At 51.6% G+C, this 16,918-nt stretch overlaps 4 protein-coding genes across 6 annotated transcripts in view; all 4 read right to left on the bottom strand.

Annotated features, from left to right (window-relative positions):
- The window catches only part of LOC100682076 (immunoglobulin lambda-1 light chain), a 197,557-nt gene that overhangs the window by 20,428 nt on the left and 160,211 nt on the right, over positions 1–16,918 (bottom strand). The window lies entirely within an intron of this gene.
- Positions 1–16,918, bottom strand: part of LOC100681294 (immunoglobulin lambda-1 light chain) — a 152,024-nt gene that overhangs the window by 10,203 nt on the left and 124,903 nt on the right. The gene's annotated exons all lie outside the window — the stretch shown is intronic.
- LOC114806123 (immunoglobulin lambda-1 light chain-like) overlaps positions 1–16,918 on the bottom strand; it is a 95,815-nt gene that overhangs the window by 5,221 nt on the left and 73,676 nt on the right.
- The window catches only part of LOC103168859 (immunoglobulin lambda-1 light chain), a 28,250-nt gene continuing 13,216 nt past the window's right edge, over positions 1,885–16,918 (bottom strand). The window contains exons 3-4 of the mRNA XM_039915077.1: positions 4,363–4,404; positions 1,885–2,373 (exon numbers count right to left, since the gene is read on the bottom strand). Coding sequence (XP_039771011.1) covers positions 2,054–2,373; positions 4,363–4,404 — 362 coding nt within the window. The 3' untranslated portion in view covers positions 1,885–2,053. The remainder of the gene's footprint in view (positions 2,374–4,362; positions 4,405–16,918) is intronic.

The raw sequence follows: 16,918 nt of genomic DNA, 5'->3' as shown, positions 1-16,918 counted from the left end.
TACTGACTGCTTACTATGTGCAGAGCATTGCACTAAGCCCTTGGGAGAGTACAAGTCAACAGAGTTGGCAGACATGTTCCCTGCCCACTACAAACTTATAGTCTGGGGGGGTGGACAGACACTAATATAAATAAATAAGTTGTAATATATCATTTAAAGATATGTACATAAATTCTGTGAGGTCGAGGGGACAGTGAATATCACTTAACATTTGGGTGCTTTAGTTTTCTCATCTGTAAAATGGGAATTGAATACCTTTTCTCCCTCTCTCTTAGCTTGCGAACCGCAGTGTATCGACCCCAGCTCTTAGCACAGGACTTGATAGCTCTTAGCACAGGGCTTGGCACAGAATAAGTCCTTAACAAATAATGTAATAAAAATAATTATGATATCAAAAGTAAAAATCTGTATAGTAATCATCACATTATTTTTTATGCAATTATATAATCATTGTAATTATATTAGAATATATAATAATACATAAATGGTATGTTATTAATATTACTACTGTTAGAGTTGATCTCACTCCCCTCAGCCCTCTCCTCTCCCTATTGAGTAATCTCTCTTTTCCCACTCCTCTTTTCCACTCACCCTTTTCCCCCAGGCTCCTTAACCCTCTTCAACTGAGGAGGCCCAAGCAGGGCCTGGTAGGGGCTGGGGTCTCATGGGAAGGGCTCCCGGTCTTCCCCAGCTGGGCCACCAGTGCGTTGTCCTAGAAGCAACCTGACCCAGTGGACACAGCACGGACCTGGGAGTCAGAAGGACCTGGGTTCTAATCCTCGCTCCGCCACTTGTCTGCTGTGTGACCTTGGACAAGTCACTTAATTTCTCTGTGCCTCAGTTACTCTTCTGTAAAATAGGGATTAAAACCATGAGGCAGGGACTGTGTCCAACCTGATTAGCTCATATGTACCCCAGTGGTTAAGACAGTTCTTGATGCATAGTAAGTGCTTAACAAATAGTATTAGTGTTATAATTATTATTATTACCTGGCTGGCCTTTGAAACCACAAAGGTGCTCTCTGACATGTCCCACTGGACGTTCACTATGAGTCCCACCTCCTTCTCTGCTATGATGGCTCTAAGCCACACTTTCTACATCCCAACCATGAAATGTTAATTTCGCTCCCTCAGCACAAACCCCTGAGCATGTTTAGCCCCCGCGGAACCTCCCCTGCCCTTCTGGCCACCGGCAGCAGGAGTCTCATGGTCTCTGGGCCACGAGTTTCACCCCGGAGAGGTCCAGTGATGGGCCTCACTGCTCCACGCCGGCCTGGGGGTGGTCCATCTGAGGCATCTCAGGAAAGGACCGAGGCGGCCAAGTCTCACTAAACCCCGGGCTGAGTTACTGCATCAACAGTGTAGCTGTATTCCCTTGTACACCTGTGGACTTTTATGGGTAGATTTATCTGAATATTCACTTATTGAATCAGTTGTTTTGTCCTGACATGTTGTACTAAGCACCGGGTTAGATATAAGATAATCGGGTCCCACATGGGGCTCAAAGTAGGAGAGAGAAGAGGTACCGAATCCTCATTTTGCAGATGAGGTGACTGAGCCCCAGAGAAGCTAAGTGACTTGCCCAAGGACACACAGCAGACAAGTGGTGGAGCTGGGAGTAGAACCCATGTCTTCTGACTACCAGGCCCAATCTCTTCCCTCTGGACCATGCCGCTCCCCAGTTCTATTGTGTTGTCCTCTCCCAAGTGCGAAGTCACAGTGCCCAGCGCAGAGTAAGTGCTCAGTAAATACTACTGATTGATTGATTACTATTCTTGCACTTTTCCAAGAACTCAATCCAGTGCCGAGCTCCCGGTAGGTGCTCGGTTCATACCACTGACTGGAAGACGCAAGAGTCCAATCACAGAGACCAAAGGAGTGAGCATTGAGTGAGAAAGGAAAGAGTCTTTATTGTTGGAGGGATGGATCCTGGGGCCTGAGACAGGAAAGTCGGGGGGACAATGGAGTCAGTCTCTCACTGTGTGGACACCTGGGGCCCAGAGACAGAAGTGGGAAGGAACCAAGGGAGATAAGGGGCTGCAAGGATCCCAAGATTAAGCGCACTCGGATGGGGACACGGACTTCTCGAAGACCTTCCCGTCGTGGGAGACCTGGCAGGTGTAGCTGTCTTTTGCCTTCCACTGGTCCGGGGTCAGGGACAGGTAACTGCTGGCCATGTACTTGTTGTCCGTCTGCTTTGAGGGCTTGGTCGTCTCCACGCCTGAAGTCACGGTCGCACCATTCGCCTTCCAGGTCACAGTCACGGAGCTCGGGTAAAAACCATTAAGCAGGCACACCAGGGTGGCCTTTTTGGAGTCCAGCTCAGCGGAAGACGGAGGGAACACATTCACGGTGGGAGATGACTTGGGCTGACCTGAGGGACAGCGGGAAGGTGGTGAGAGGAGGAGCCAGAGGGAGGGAGGGAGGGAGGTGAGAGGAGGAGCCGGAAGACAGGAAGGAGGTGAGAGAAGGAGACAGAAGACAGGAAGGAGGTGAGAGGCGGAGCCTGAGGGCAGGTGGGAGGTGAAAGGAGGAGCCAGATAGTGGCAGGGTGGTAAGAGGAAAAGAGGAAGAGCCAGAGCCAGGGGGCCTCTGGGAAAGTTGAAGATGGGGAAAGGCAGTAAAATCCATGGCCTCACGCTCTGAAGGCCAACATTCTGGATTCTGGTTCTACCATTTAGCCGTAGGTGTCCTCGACCCTTTAGTTTTGACTGGTTTTGCCCCGAGTGGCACATTCCCCACGCCCAGTCACTCTAGCCATTGAACCCACTTTCACCGGGCCCTCTGGGGCTTCTGGTCAGACCAGGAACGAAATCTTGCTCCAGCATCCCTGACTTCTGCACTCACATGGTCTGAGTCTCCAGTCAGGTTGGATCTAAGATCTATCTCTCTGTACAAAATGGCCTCTCTCCTGCTCTTGCCCCCAAGTTCCTATCCTCCTTGCCTATCCTTGCCTCCTCCTCCTATCCCCACCCTCCTAGCTCCCGGCACCTTTGCCCTGAGGGACGCTGATCCTATCAGCTGTTCGTGGGGGCACAGCTGCCATCCTGAGTTTCTAGTAACCCCTACACAGACCCCTACTCCGATTCACCTGAATTGTCCAATGCTCTGGTGATGGTGGTGGGTTGTTGTGGGGGGTCTCTGTCCCATGGGAAAACTGACCTAAACCAACAGGGGCAAGATGGAGTTCCATCCTCTCTGCTTGTTTTTTTCCAAAACCCAATGCCCCCGGCCGCTCACGGAAGAGGAGCCGCTTACCCTTTTTCACCAAAGCCCCTCTGACTTCTCCAAAGATTCCAATCTCGATGGAGAGGGGGGTCTCCTGATCCCCTCAGTGTTACCTTCAGCTAAACAGATCTCAGGCAGCCCCCTGAGCTCCGTGTTCTCTCTCAGCCCCATCACCCTTTCACCCCCCTGGGCCAATCTGCCTCCCCACCAGGACATTGGCTGCACAACCTCTGTCCAAGGACCAGGGCTAAGTCCCAGTTCGTAGCCGGGCAGGTGGGACCAAATTTTGGAATGCGCAGACCAGCTCCCTTCCCAGTTTTTTCCTTTTGGAACCCTGAAATCCAGCTCAAGGTCCTTCATTCCTGCCCCATTTGCTGCTCTCCTCCAAGGAGAAGAGACCAAGCCAGCAGCAATCTTGGGGAGCAACCAGATGCCAGGGGTGAACCCTGAAGTCACAGAATCTGTTGGCACATTGGTTCTCCCCGCAATGTACTTCTGCAACTCCAGCCAAAGACCCCCTCTACGGGTCCCTCCTCACCAGAGACCCTTTTCCGGATTCAGGGATGCAGTAAGTATTTCCACTCTATCTCAGCAGGATGCATGAGACAAGCCAGCCACCACCCCAGCTATGACTTCGCCATTGAGATCTCTCCCAAACCCTGCCTGGGGGCCTAGTTCCTAATCTCTGGGGGTCCCGGGGGTCCCGGGGACCAGAGGTCCAGCCTCTGGGAGTCCCGAGGGCTGGGAGTTCCAGGGGCCAGAGGTCCAGCTTGGACAGCGTCCACTAGTTGGGGAGAAAATGCCCCTGATCCTGTTGGTTTGGAGGGCCATGTATTCCTGCAGACTCAAGCAGTGAACTAAACGGCCTCTCCTTAACCCTCTGGTATAGCCACTCTGGCTGAGGCTGGCACCCAGCTGGCTAAACCAGGAGAAACCATGGTGGCCCAGCAAGAGAGCTTGCCCACTCCTTCCCACACCTGTGGCCCCCAGTGCCAGGCAGAGTGACCTGGTGGGAGACCCACAGGGAGGAGGGGGTGGCTGGGGAGGCAAAACTTCAGAGTTCCGCGAATAAACAACCGAAAATCCCCCCGAAAATTCCCAGACAAGGTTGGCAGTTGGTGCCGGGGCGACTTACCTAGGACGGTGAGCTGGGTCCCGCCGCCGAATATATACCACGGTGACACAACATCAGGCAAAAACCCCAGCAGCACCTGCTTCCTCCACCGCAGGGCCAACTGGCCCATACCCTTGGGGGCATGGCGGTGGGGGGCACGGCCTCTTCCTTTCCTCAGGGCCCGGGGCCAGAGCTGGGCACGCTCCCGGAACCAAAACTGGGTTCCGGGGAGTTTCAGTTGGGACACTAACACTATGGCCTGGACGTGGGCTTAGGTCTCTCTGCCGGGCAGAGAGAGCAGGGGTCCAGAGCCGCAAACTCCCAAAGCTTAGAACAGTAACCAGGACTTAGAACAGTGTTTGTCACATAGTAAGCACTAAACCAGTACCAGTGCTTAGAACAGTGCTCGGCCATAGTAAGCGCTTAACAAAAACCATCATTATCATTATTATTACAATTATTAGCATCCAAATTTGATCTTGCCTTGGTTCCTGCTCTCTCTCTCTCCAGTCACTGGCTACATCAACTTGGGTCAGATCCATGGTCCACCAGACCAGACACCGGGAGGAACAGTAAGCTTCCTGGATACCCTGTCAATCAGTGATATTTATTAAGCACTTATTGTGAGCAGAGGACCGAACTAAGTGCTTAGAAGAGTACAGTGCAATAGAGTTGGGAGAAATGACCCTTGACCTCAAGGAACTTACACTTACACTTAACCTTCATGATTAGCAACCTAGACCTAAATGGTAAAGGGCTAACAACACCCTAACCTCCCCACTCTGTGTTTGTGACTCTCTCCAGTGACCCAGCATGGACAATCCCACACCCCTGATTCTCCCATCTCCAACCCTGACTCTTCCACAGTGAACCGGCAGGATCCATCCCTCACTCCTGACTCCCTCAAGTGACACTTTCTGGCTCAGATCCAAAGTTCATCCAATCCAAGACTCTTACTTCTATCAATCTATTAATTCCTGTTGAGTCAGTTAATAGAATGATATCTTCCCTAAACACGAGACTCATCAACAACACAATTACCGCGTTATTAAAACTTATAGTCTTATCAACTCTATCTCCAAAACAGACACCAACGTGCTTAGCGGAACCGTGGGCTAGTTGCCCCCTTGATTACCCACCCTCATGATTACAGACCGAACATCAACAGCCTAGATTCTCCCCTCTCCATCCCTCTCTCTCTCCCAGCAAACCAGCATGGACCATTCCACACCCCTGACTAGCCCCTCTCCATCCCTGTCTGTCCCCCAGTAATCCAGCACAGACCATCCCACATCCCTAAATCATCCCTCTCCATCCCCGTCTCTCCCTCAGTAACCCAATACAGACCATCCAACATATCCGACTGTCCCCTCTCTATCCTCAACTCCCCCCTTGTCACCCAGCATGGCCATTCAACAATGGATTTGTCCAAATCCCTCTGGATCTGACATCAGTTTCTTCAGAAATAACCAAACCGCTCAACTGTCCTATGGATTTTCCCGGGATCTCGCCCTTCTTACCTGAACCAATTTCCAGAACTCCGCTGGGATGGTGTCTTGTGGCTTCCCAAGCGCAAGCCCTGAGTGCGGACCTCCTGGATCCCATTCCTTCAAGGATCTTCGCTCCCCGGCATCACTCCAGCCTCCCTGCCTGGCATGGGGAGGTGGGTGCGGGAGGGACGGGAGTAGTTGGCATCATCATCAGGTCCTGCCGGGCCTCAGGATTCTTCCATGAAGGTTCAAAGCGGGGCAGCCCAGTCCCTGGGTGGGGTTTTCAGCCTGGGCGGCCCTAGGGATTCCCCGGTCAGGTGTCGAGGGGGAAGAGCGATCAAAGAGGCCGAGGCCCATCCCTAGTGTGGCCCGGGACATGGGAATGTCACCGCCCGCCTCCCTAGCTCCTCCACGGGCCACCCATGGTTTCCCAGCATCCTGGTCCAGACCCCAGCCCAGCCCCATCCTTCTCGGGCCGCAGATCGATGGGGCCGGAGATGGAGGGGAGGTCCGGGAGACCAGGCGTTCACTCCAACGGATTTCCCTCCCAACGTCTCTGCTGTGGTCTGTGTCGGTGCCCAACGGAAATGTCTGACTCCTGCCCCTCCACCCTGACCCTGGACGGTCCCGCCCCTCCGGGGCTCCACCTGCATCCGGCCCGGCCGGCCTCAAGCCGGGCACTCGGTGGAGCACTGAGCTGTAACACTACACAGCCGTTGCGGGGGTGGGGGGGATGGAGAGAATGGGGAAGAACACCTGAACACAATGGCAATAACAGCTCCCTGAGGCAAGCCCTGCTTCCCTCCTCCTCATCCTCCTCGCCCTCAGCTCCTCCAAGAACAGGCCTGGCCAGAGAGTTTTCACCACACCTTCCCCAAACATGATATTCTAGGCCGCTGAAGTGCCCTTGCCCAGAGCTTCCCCTCCCTTGTCCTGAATCCCCAGCGGGGAGGCGTAGGGGCTAGGCAGTTTCCTTTGACCCCCACAGACAGTGGCACCTTTCTCTGCTCAGCCCAGGCCTCCGGCGGCTCTGAACTCCCCTCCACCGTCACCCCTTTTTCATCTCCCTCCACTCCTCCCCGCACATCCTTCTGGGTTTCCGCCACGGGGCAGACTGGATGCTGTTATCCTTGGCTGGGGCAAAAGAGCTACAAAGCCCTGGTGGCTTCAGGGGCCCACCACCCTCTTGCCCTGCTTTCTCCCATCACCAGGCCTCCCCCAACTCGCAGCTCTCACTAGGGCATCCCTGTAAATGCAGCGCTGAGCTGGGCAGTAGAGGCCGAGAACTACGAATAAGACCACTGTTTCGGCCTCCTTACTGGCCTCCGCGCTTCCAGTTCATTCACCACACTGCTGCCTGGACTATCTTCCTGAAACACTGCTCAGCACGTCGATTAGACTGTAAGCCCGTCGATGGGCAGGGACTGTATCTGTTGCCGATCTGTACATTCCAAGTGCTTAGTACCGTGCTCTGCACATAGTAAGCACTCAATAAATACTATTGAATGAATGAATGAATGTCTCCCTTCAAAACCCTTCACTGTTGGCCTATCTCCCTCAGCACCAAGCAAAGGCTCTTTACCATTGGCTTCGAAGTTTCCCGCTGGCTCCTTCCACCTTTACTCATCAGCTCTTCTCACCCTCTACTCCCTGGCTCACAGTCTTCGCTCCTCCCAGGATCCCGTCTTGTCTGGGCCCCCTCTCATCTTGACTGTCACTCGTCCGTACCTTGCTTTTGCTGTCCCAGGGGGCCTGGAACCCCCTCACACCTACCAGACCTTAGCCCTCTCCATTTTCAAAGCCCTCCTAAAATCCCACCTTCCCTAATTAATTGTCTGTACTCCAGTTTTTATCAACCCTTCATTTACCAATTGCATTTCCTTTTTTTGTAGTACTTTTTAAGCGTTTACTAAGTGTCAAGCACTGTCCTATGCACTGTATTTACCTTGATAGAAATTTTATGAGGTTGACACAGATCTTTTCCTCCATGGGCCTTACAGTCCAACTAAGAGGTAGTACCCCCACAGCACTTATGTACATCTGTAATTTATCTGTTACTTATTTTTATTTACTTATTTATTCATATTAATATCTATCTCTCCCTCGAGACTATAAGCTCGTTGTGGGCAGAGAATATGTCTGTTTATTGTTATATTGTACTCTCCCAAGCACTTAGTACAGTGCTTTGCATACAGTAAGCACTCAATAGATACGATTGAATGAATGGAGTAAGATTTAATTCCCATTTTGCAGCTGAAGAAACTGAGGCACAGAGAAAAGAAGTGACTTGCCCAAGGTCACACAATCAATCACACTTATTGAGCTTTTACCTTCTGCAGAGCACTGTACTAAGCACTTGGGAGAGTGCAATATAACAGAATTGGTAGACAAGTCTAGTAGTCTAGAGATAAGCTCACTGTGGGCAGGGAACACAATAAGCAAATGGCAGAACCCAGGTCCTCTGACTCCCATGCCCATGCTCTTTCCTCTAGGCCATACTGCACTTATTTATTTATGCCCAACACCTCTAAATGGTTTACGCAGACCTTACGAAAGCATCTGATACCATCGGTAGATCTGAGCCCTGGAAATTTCTTAACAAATCTGACTGCCCTGAAAAATTCATCAAGATTCCAAGACTATTTGATGATGACATGGCTGGCTGAGTGCATCCGGCCTGATCCATTCCCCAGTGCTAGGGGAATAAAGCAGAGATGCGCAGTGAGCCTGGTTCTGTTAAGTTTATTCTACGGAGTTTTGGGAGAAGGTGCAATGAGAGACTTGGATGCAGGTGTTAGAATTAGTTTCCGCCCTTCTAGGAAATTTTTCCACCTCAACAGATTTCAAGCATCGGCCCAAGTCCTAGAATCAGTCGTTGAAGAATTGCTGTACGCAAATGTCTGCTCCCAGATGCACAAAACCAAGAAGATATGCAAAAGACGGTAAACCACTTGACCAAATCATCCGGAAGCAGCGTAGTTTAGTGGATAGAGCACGGGCCTGGGAGTCAGAAGGACCTGGGTTCTAATCCCAGCTCCACTAAATGTCTGCTGTTGTGAGCCTGGGCTAATCACTTAACTTCTCTGAGCCCCAGTTACCTCCTCTGTAAAATGGGGATAGAGAGTGTAGATACAAGCAAACTGTATTGGATTCAGTCTCTCATTCTTATTAATAGTAATGGTAATGGAGTATTTAAGTGTTTACTATGTGCCTAGCACTGTTCTAAGCGCTGGGGTAGATACAAGTTAATCACATTGGACACAGTCCCTCACCCATGGGGGGCTCACAGTCTCAACCCCTATTTTACAGATGAGATAACTGAGGCACAGAGAAGTGAAGTGACTTGCCAAAGGTCACAGAGCAGAAGTGGAGGAGCCAGGATTAGAAAGCATGACCTTCCGACTCCCAGACCCTTGCTCTATCCCCTACACCATGCTGCTTCCCCAGCATGGCCTAGGGGAGAGAGCACAGGACTGGGAGTCAAGATTCCTGGGTTCTAATCCCAACTCCACCACCTGCCATTTATGGGATTTTGGGTGAATCACTTCACTCCTCCATGCCTTAGATTCCTCACCAATAAAATGTTCTCACCTTCCCCCTAGTCTGAGAATCCCAAGTAGGACAAAGGCTACGACCAATCTGACTGTATTGCATCTACCCCAGTGTTCAGCACAGTGTATAGTAAGCACTTCATAAATTCCACAATTATTACTGCGTTTGTTATAACATGAGGCTATAATTCCTCCCCAGGGGAGAGATTGAGTGTCATTAGCTTTGAGCACCACTGTGAAGAAGGGGATCCTGGCCTATGCAGGTTTTTAAATAATTGTGGTATACGTTAAGTCCTTACTATGTGCCAGACACTGTACTAAGAGCTGGGGTAGACCCAAGGTGGTTTGGTTGGACAAGGTCCCTGTCCCATATGGGGTTCACAGCCCATTTTACAAATTAGGTAACTGAGGACAGGGAGGTGAAATGACCTGCCCAAGGTCACTCAGCTTCATCTGAACCGCTAGGTGTGTTAGCTCCCAGGACAATCCAGCTTCCAGGCCATTTCTAGGGCTGCCACTAACAGCTCCTCCCAGCAAACCTTCTTCTGGGTCTCTTCTTCCCAAGGCTTGGAGACCACCCTCCCCTTGGGTCTCTTAGTTAATCTTACTTGCTGAACACTTACCATGTGCAGAGCACTGTATTTGGCACTTGGGAGAGTACAGTACAACAATGATAACGGACACATTCCCTGCCCACTTTGAGCTTACAAGTCTGGGGGGGGATATGGATATTAATATAAATGTAAAATATGCACATTAATTAAGTGGGGTTGGGGGGGTGAATAAAGGGTGCACAGTCAAATGCAAAGGAGACACAAAAGGGAATGAGAGAAGAAAGAATGAGGACTTAGTCAGGGAAGACCTCTTGGAGTAGGTGGGCCTTCAGTAAAGCTTTGAAGGTGGGGAAAGTGTCAGAAATTGATTTCCCCTCTGTGAGACCGGCCTCGGGTGGCCCGGATTCTGGCTATATCAATCAATCAATTGCATATATTGAACACTTACCGTGTGTTGAGCACTGTACTAAGCACTTGGGAGAGGACCGTGTAACAGACACATTCCCTGCCCACAGCCAGCTTAGAGTCTAGAGGGGGAGACAGACATTAGAAATAAATAAATTACGGATATGTACATAAGGGTTTTGGGGCTGAGGGAGGGGTGAGTAAGGAGTGCAAATTCAAGGTCAAGGAGAACGCAGAAGAGAGTGGGAGAAGAGGAAAAGAGGGCCTAGTCGGGGAAGGCCTCGTGGAGGAGATGGGTCTTCAAAAAGGCTTTGGAGGTGGGGAGAGGAATGGAAGGAAAGGGGAACTCAGTGGGGGACTTTGATCATGGAGGGTGTAGAGAGCGGGGGAGATGGAAGAGTTGGTGGGGAGGGGAAAGCTCAGAAAAATGGGAAGAGAGAGAGAAAAGAAGAAGAACAGGGTTTGGGGGGGCATCACTTTCTCCGTGGCTAGCTTTGGTGTTGCCCCCGATCGCTGTTTGGACCCTAACGGCCCTGCCTTCGGCTTGTTGGGTGGCGGACAGACCCTAAGCAGAGCAACTGTCCTGTCCAAATTGGGGTACCAGTTCACCTCGTTGTGAGTCCATGCATTTGTGCGTGTGTATATGCATGACTACGGCTGTGGAGCAGGGGTACCGACCAGTTCCTAAGCGTTCGCCTCTCCAGCCGACGGATGTGGTCTGGGAGAAAGCTGTGTCCCCTTCCGATCGCTCTGCTGGGCTCTCCCACCCCGGGGATCCCCCAGGGCTGGCAAGCTGCAGGGAGGGGAAGCCCCGGCTTCGCGGCCGCAGCCCGCTGTCCCCCAGGACTGACGCCCTGCACAGCCGGCAGCTGGGCCCCAGACAGCTTGGCAGCCCGAGGGCCCACAGAACGGAAATCCGAGGTTATTTTGGGGCCTAGGGCCGTTATATGTGAGGTCCCCGCCCCCGCACTGGGGGCCGGTGGATGGTACTCTTGGGGCACATCCCGAACCCGGCCCTCAGAGACCTTCTTGTCCCCGGCTCTCGCCAGACGGGACACTACTTGGGGCCCGGAATCCTCTGCAAGTCAACCAAGGATGTCAGTCCAGTTCCACTGGTCACCCTGGGGACACAGTCAGAGATGCTCTAACGTCAGTCACTTAGCAACACCCCCTGAGAGGCAGCCTCATCGGCCACCCTACCTGGGACACTGTCCCCAACTCTGGCACTAGGGGAATCATGTACTGGTTGCCCTCCTGGATGCTCACTCTCGGGGTTTGGGATGGACCATCCAATAATCCTCTCCAGTGACCCATTACCAACCATCCCACACCTTGACTCTCCTCTCTCCTACCTTGACTTTCCCCCTGTGACCCATCACAGATCATCCAACAGCCCTGACTCTTCCCCAGTGACCCAATCTGGACCATCCCACACTTCTGATCCTCCCCTCTCCATCCCTATCTTTCCCCCCGTGATCCAGCACAGACCACCCCAAACCCCTGACTCTCCTCTCCCCATCCCTGATTCTCCCCCAGTGATCTAGCACAGATTAGCCCACACCCCTGACTCTCCCCTCCCCATCCTTGACTCTCCCCTTGTGACCCAGTATGGATCATCCAACACCCCTGACTCCCCTCTCTCCATCCCTGACTCTCCCCACAGAGACCCAGAAAAATGGTCAACCGTGGATCCATCTGAACCCCTCTGGATCCGCCGGTGTTTCTGACAACACAGCTCCCAGTATCAGTGGATTGCTTGCTTTTTTGTTGGGAGAAAACATACCTCTTGCCTTTTGTTCTGACCCTACTTCTTTCAAGTTTTACTGGGGCAAAACCAGTTTGGATATTGATGGTGGTAGTGGCGGGGTCTGGGGGAAGCATTTGGTGGGTTGCTCAGTGGCTCCCCAGTGTATCAGATGCCCCCACATCCAACAGACTCATTAATAATAATAATAGTGGTATTTGTTAAGTGCTTACTATATGTCAAGCACTGTTCTAAGGGCTGGGGTAGATACAGAGTAATCAGGTCTGTATCAGAGTAATCTTGATTCTATTTAGCTGCCATTGTTTTTACGAGATGTTCTTCCCCTTGCTCTATTTATTGCCACTGTTCTTGTCTATCCGTCTCCCCCGATCAGACCGTAAGTCCATCAAACGGCAGGGACTGTTTCTATCTGTTGCCGACTTGTTCATTCCAAGCGCTCAGTACAGTGCTCTGCACATAGTAAGCGCTCAACAAATACTATTGAATGAATGAATGAATGAAAGGTCATCCCGCGTGGGGCTCACAGTCCTAATCTCCATTTTACAGATGAGGTAAATGAGGCACAGACACTTGCTCAAGTTCACACAGCAGACAAGTAGCGGAGCCGGGATTAGAACCCACGTCCTCTGACTCCCAAGCCCGGGCTCGTTCCACTAAGCCACGCTGCTTCTCATTACACACCTGGCCATGCACTCTGAGTCTGGTGGCCCTGCCTAGCCACTGGGGCTTGGCGAGGAGCACCGTCACCTGGTCCTGCCAGGCCTCTGCCTCCGATGAGGGCAGGCCCGCATGTAGAACGGTTGCCCTCTCTCTGCTCTAGCCTTCTGGTGCCCCCCAGCAGGGTTAAAAATGCTCCCTCAGGGTCCCCTGGTGGCAGAACCCAGGCGATCTCGGCTCCCAGGCCCCACTGAGAGGTGGGATTTCTTAGCCTTGGGCACCACCACCCGGTCGTCCCCCCCATCCTCACTCCTCCCATCCTTCTGGACCCTTCCGCATCTGCCCCGGGCCTCGGGTCTTGTGTGATTGAGTCCCAGGTCCTGAGTTCTACTGACCAGGCTCCTCCCATGGCCGGTTACCCCCACTGCCCTTGGCTACCACAGTGTGACTGATAAGCAGCATCATGGGGGTGCAGATCTTTGGGGTAGGGGGTCTCTCCAGCCCCACCCCCGGAGTCATCGAGCTCCATGTTGTTTCCTGTCTCTCCGCCCCAAAGGGAGCAAGGAGGGCATGGGGAGCGCAGAGCCTACAGGAGGCCCTGAGGTTTTCCCCAAGAGATGACCTGGGGGGTCCCACCCTCCGGGTAGAGTGAGGGGTGGTTTTCTGAGAAGAGAGGGGACTGAGCATGATCACTGCTATTTGTCTGCTGTGTGACAGTGGTCAAGTCACTTATCCTCTCTGTGCCTCAGCTCACTTGTGAAATCGGGACATGTGGGACAGGGACTGTGTCCAATCTGATCATCTTTTATCTACCTCAGAGCTTAGTACAATGTCTGGCACATAGTAAGTGCAAAACAAAAATCATTTTAATAAAAGGAAGAGGGGGAAAGGGGGGAAGGGAGAAAAGAGGGGAGGAAGAGAGGAGAAAGAGGAAGGGGATCGGGGGATGAGGGGATGGAAAGAAAGGAGTGGCAAGGGGAAAGAGGGAAGAGGGGGAATGAGAAGAAAGCAAAGGTGAGGGAAGATGGAGAGGAGGGGAAGGAAGAGGGAGAAGAAGTTGAGGAGATGGAAGGGAAGGGAGAGGAGGAGGGGAGGAGAGGAAAGAGAAAAAGAGAAGGAAAGGAAGGAGGGGGAAGGACGGGAAAGAGGAGAGGAAGAGGAGGAGAAAGAGGAGGCAGTTTTCCAGAGAGCCATATCTGGGGAAAACCCTCCGGATCTCGGGGTTCCGATGAGGCCCGGGGGGTAGCCGGATGGTGGGAGCAGAGGCCCAGGGGTCCGGATGCCCTTGTCCAAGGGGGATCAACGCTGATCACCGGGGCAACCAGCAGGTGGCAGCAGAGCCTAGGATCTGGACCCACCCCTGGCCTGCAGGGACGGGTGGAGCGGGGGCTTTTGGTTTTTTTCGTTTGCTTGTTTTTTATTGCATTTGTTTAGTGCTTACTATGTGCCAGGCACTGTACTAACCTCTGGGGTATGTACAAGATAACGAGGTTGGAAACAGCCGCTGAGTACAGTGCTCTGCACATAGTGAGCGCTCAATAAATACTATTGAATGAATTAATGAATGAAACAGCCACGTCCCACGTGGGGCTCACTGTCTAGTGGTTAGAGCACTATGGTTAGAGCGCTGAGTAAGCAGCGTGGCTCAGTGGAAAGAACACGAGCTTATGGAGTCAAAGGACATGGGTTCTAATCCCAGCTCCGCCACTTGTCTGCTGTGTGACCGTACGCAAGTCACTTAACTTCTCTGTGCCTCAATTACCTCATTTGTAAAACGGGGATTAAAACGGGGATTAAACCTGATTACCCTGTATCTATCCCAGTGCTAAGAACAGCGCTTGGCACATAGTAAGCGCTTAAGAGGTTCCATAATTATTATTATTAGCACAAGCCTTGGAGTCAGAAGGTCATGGGTTCTAATCCCTGCTCCGCCACTTGTCTGCTGTGTGACTCTGGGCAAGTCACTTCACCTCTCTGGGCCTCGGCTCCCTCATCTGTAAAATAGGGATTGAGACTGTGAGCCCCACATAGGACAGGGACTGTGTCTAGCCCGATTTGCTTGTATCCACCCCAGAACTTAGTAAGGTGCCTGGCACAGAGTAAGCACTCAACAAATACCATAATTAAGAATTAAACCCCATTTTCCAGATGAGGGAACAGAGGCACAGAGAAGTGCAGTGACTTGGTCAAGGTCACACAGCAGAGAATCAGAAGAACTGGGCTTAGAACCCAGGTTCTTCTGACTCCCAGGCCAGGGCTCTATGCATTAGCCCACACTGCTCCTCGGGGGTGGTGGGGATGAGGGATTAGTGGGTCATTCTCAGAATCCTGGGGGTTTGGGTTTTAAACTCCCAGGGCCGGGCTGCACCTTCAAACTCCTCCCCTGGCCCCTGTCCTCCCTTCTCCCGCCCTCCTTGGCATGTGGGGGTGATTGGAGCTCATGACCTCCAGGGAAGAGTTAGTGGAGTCACGCTTAGACTCTGAGTCCTGGTCGCAGAAACACGGGATCTGAAGAAAGTGGGTACTCGGTAGTTCTGTGATCTCCGCATCCTCGCTTAGTACAGTGCTCTGCACATAATAATAATGTTAATAATGTTGGTATTTGTTAAGCACTTACTATGTGCAGAGCACTGTTCTAAGCGCTGGGGTAGACACAGGGGAATCAGATTGGAGAAGCAGCGTGGCGCAGTGGAAAGAGCACGGGCTTTGGAGTCAGGGCTCATGAGTTCGAATCCCAGCTCTGCCACTTGTCAGCTGTGTGACTGTGGGCAAGTCACTTAACTTCTCTGTGCCTCAGTTCCCTCATCTGTAAAATGGGGATTAAGACTGTGAGCCCCCACATGGGACAACCTGATTCCCCTGTGTCTACCCCAGCGCTTAGAACAGTGCTCGGCACATAGTAAGCGCTTAACAAAGCTCTGTGCGAAGCACTGGGGTAATTACAGTACAATCACATCAGACTCAGTTACTAACCCTCGTGAAGCTCACTATTTAAGAAGGCAGGGGAAACGTGGATTTTAGCGCCATTTTACTGATAAGGAAACTGAGTTTCAGAGATATAAGATGACATTCATTCATTCATTTTCAACTGTATTTACTGAGCACTTACTGTGTGCAGAGCACTGTACTAAGCACTTGGAAGAGTACGGCAGCTTGGCTCAGTGGAAAGAGCATGGGCTTGGGAGTCAGAGGTCATGGGTTCGACTCCTGGCTCTGCCACTTGCCAGCTGTGTGACCGTGGGCAAGTCACTTCAGTTCTCTGGGCCTCAGTTCCCTCATCTGTAAAATGGGGATTAACTGTGAGCCTCAGGTGGGACCACCTGATTCCCCTGTATCTACCCCAGCGCTTAGAACAGTGCTCTGCACATAGTAAGAGCTTAACAAATACCAACATTATTATTATTACAGTTCAGCAATAGAAACAATCCCTGCCCACAGTGAGTTTACAGTCTAAAAGGGGGGAGAAAGACATCAAAACAAGTAAACAGGCATCAATATAAATATGTAGAACTATAGCTATATACACATCAAAACATGTTAAAAGGCATCGATATAATTAGAATTATAGATATGTACATACATATACAAGTATAGATTTACCCCAAGTCACTCAGCCTGTCTAATCCCAGCTCCGCCACTTGTCTGCTGCATTTTCTTGGGCAAATTCTCTGTGCCTCAATTACCTCATCTGGAAAATGGGAATTAAGATTGTGACCCCCACGTGGGACATGGACTGTGTCCAACCTGATTAGCATGTATCTGTCCCAGTGCTTAGTACAATGCCTGGCACATAGTAAACACTTAACAAATACCTCTAGACTGTAAACTTATTGTGGGCAGGGAATGTGTCTGTTTATTGTTATATTGCCTTCTCCCAAGTACTTAGTACAGTGTTCTGCACACAGTAGGCACTCAACAAATATGATCGACTCACTGAATGAAATGCCCCTAAAAAAAGAGGCAGAGATTAGAGGTTCTCACGAGAGCAGATTTGAGCCCCATAATGATGGCTTCTCTCTTTCTACCACCCACCCCGCACGCTCCGCTCCTCTGCCGCCCACCTCCTCAACGTCCCTCGGTCTCGCCTATCCCGCCGTCGACCCCTGGGTCACGTCCTCCCGCGGTTCCGGAACGCCCTCCCTCCTCACCTCCGCC

The sequence above is a fragment of the Ornithorhynchus anatinus genome, chromosome 21 (assembly GCF_004115215.2).
Source record: "Ornithorhynchus anatinus isolate Pmale09 chromosome 21, mOrnAna1.pri.v4, whole genome shotgun sequence".
Lineage (NCBI taxonomy): Eukaryota > Metazoa > Chordata > Mammalia > Monotremata > Ornithorhynchidae > Ornithorhynchus > Ornithorhynchus anatinus.
This window is presented reverse-complemented; position numbering and strand designations above follow the sequence as displayed.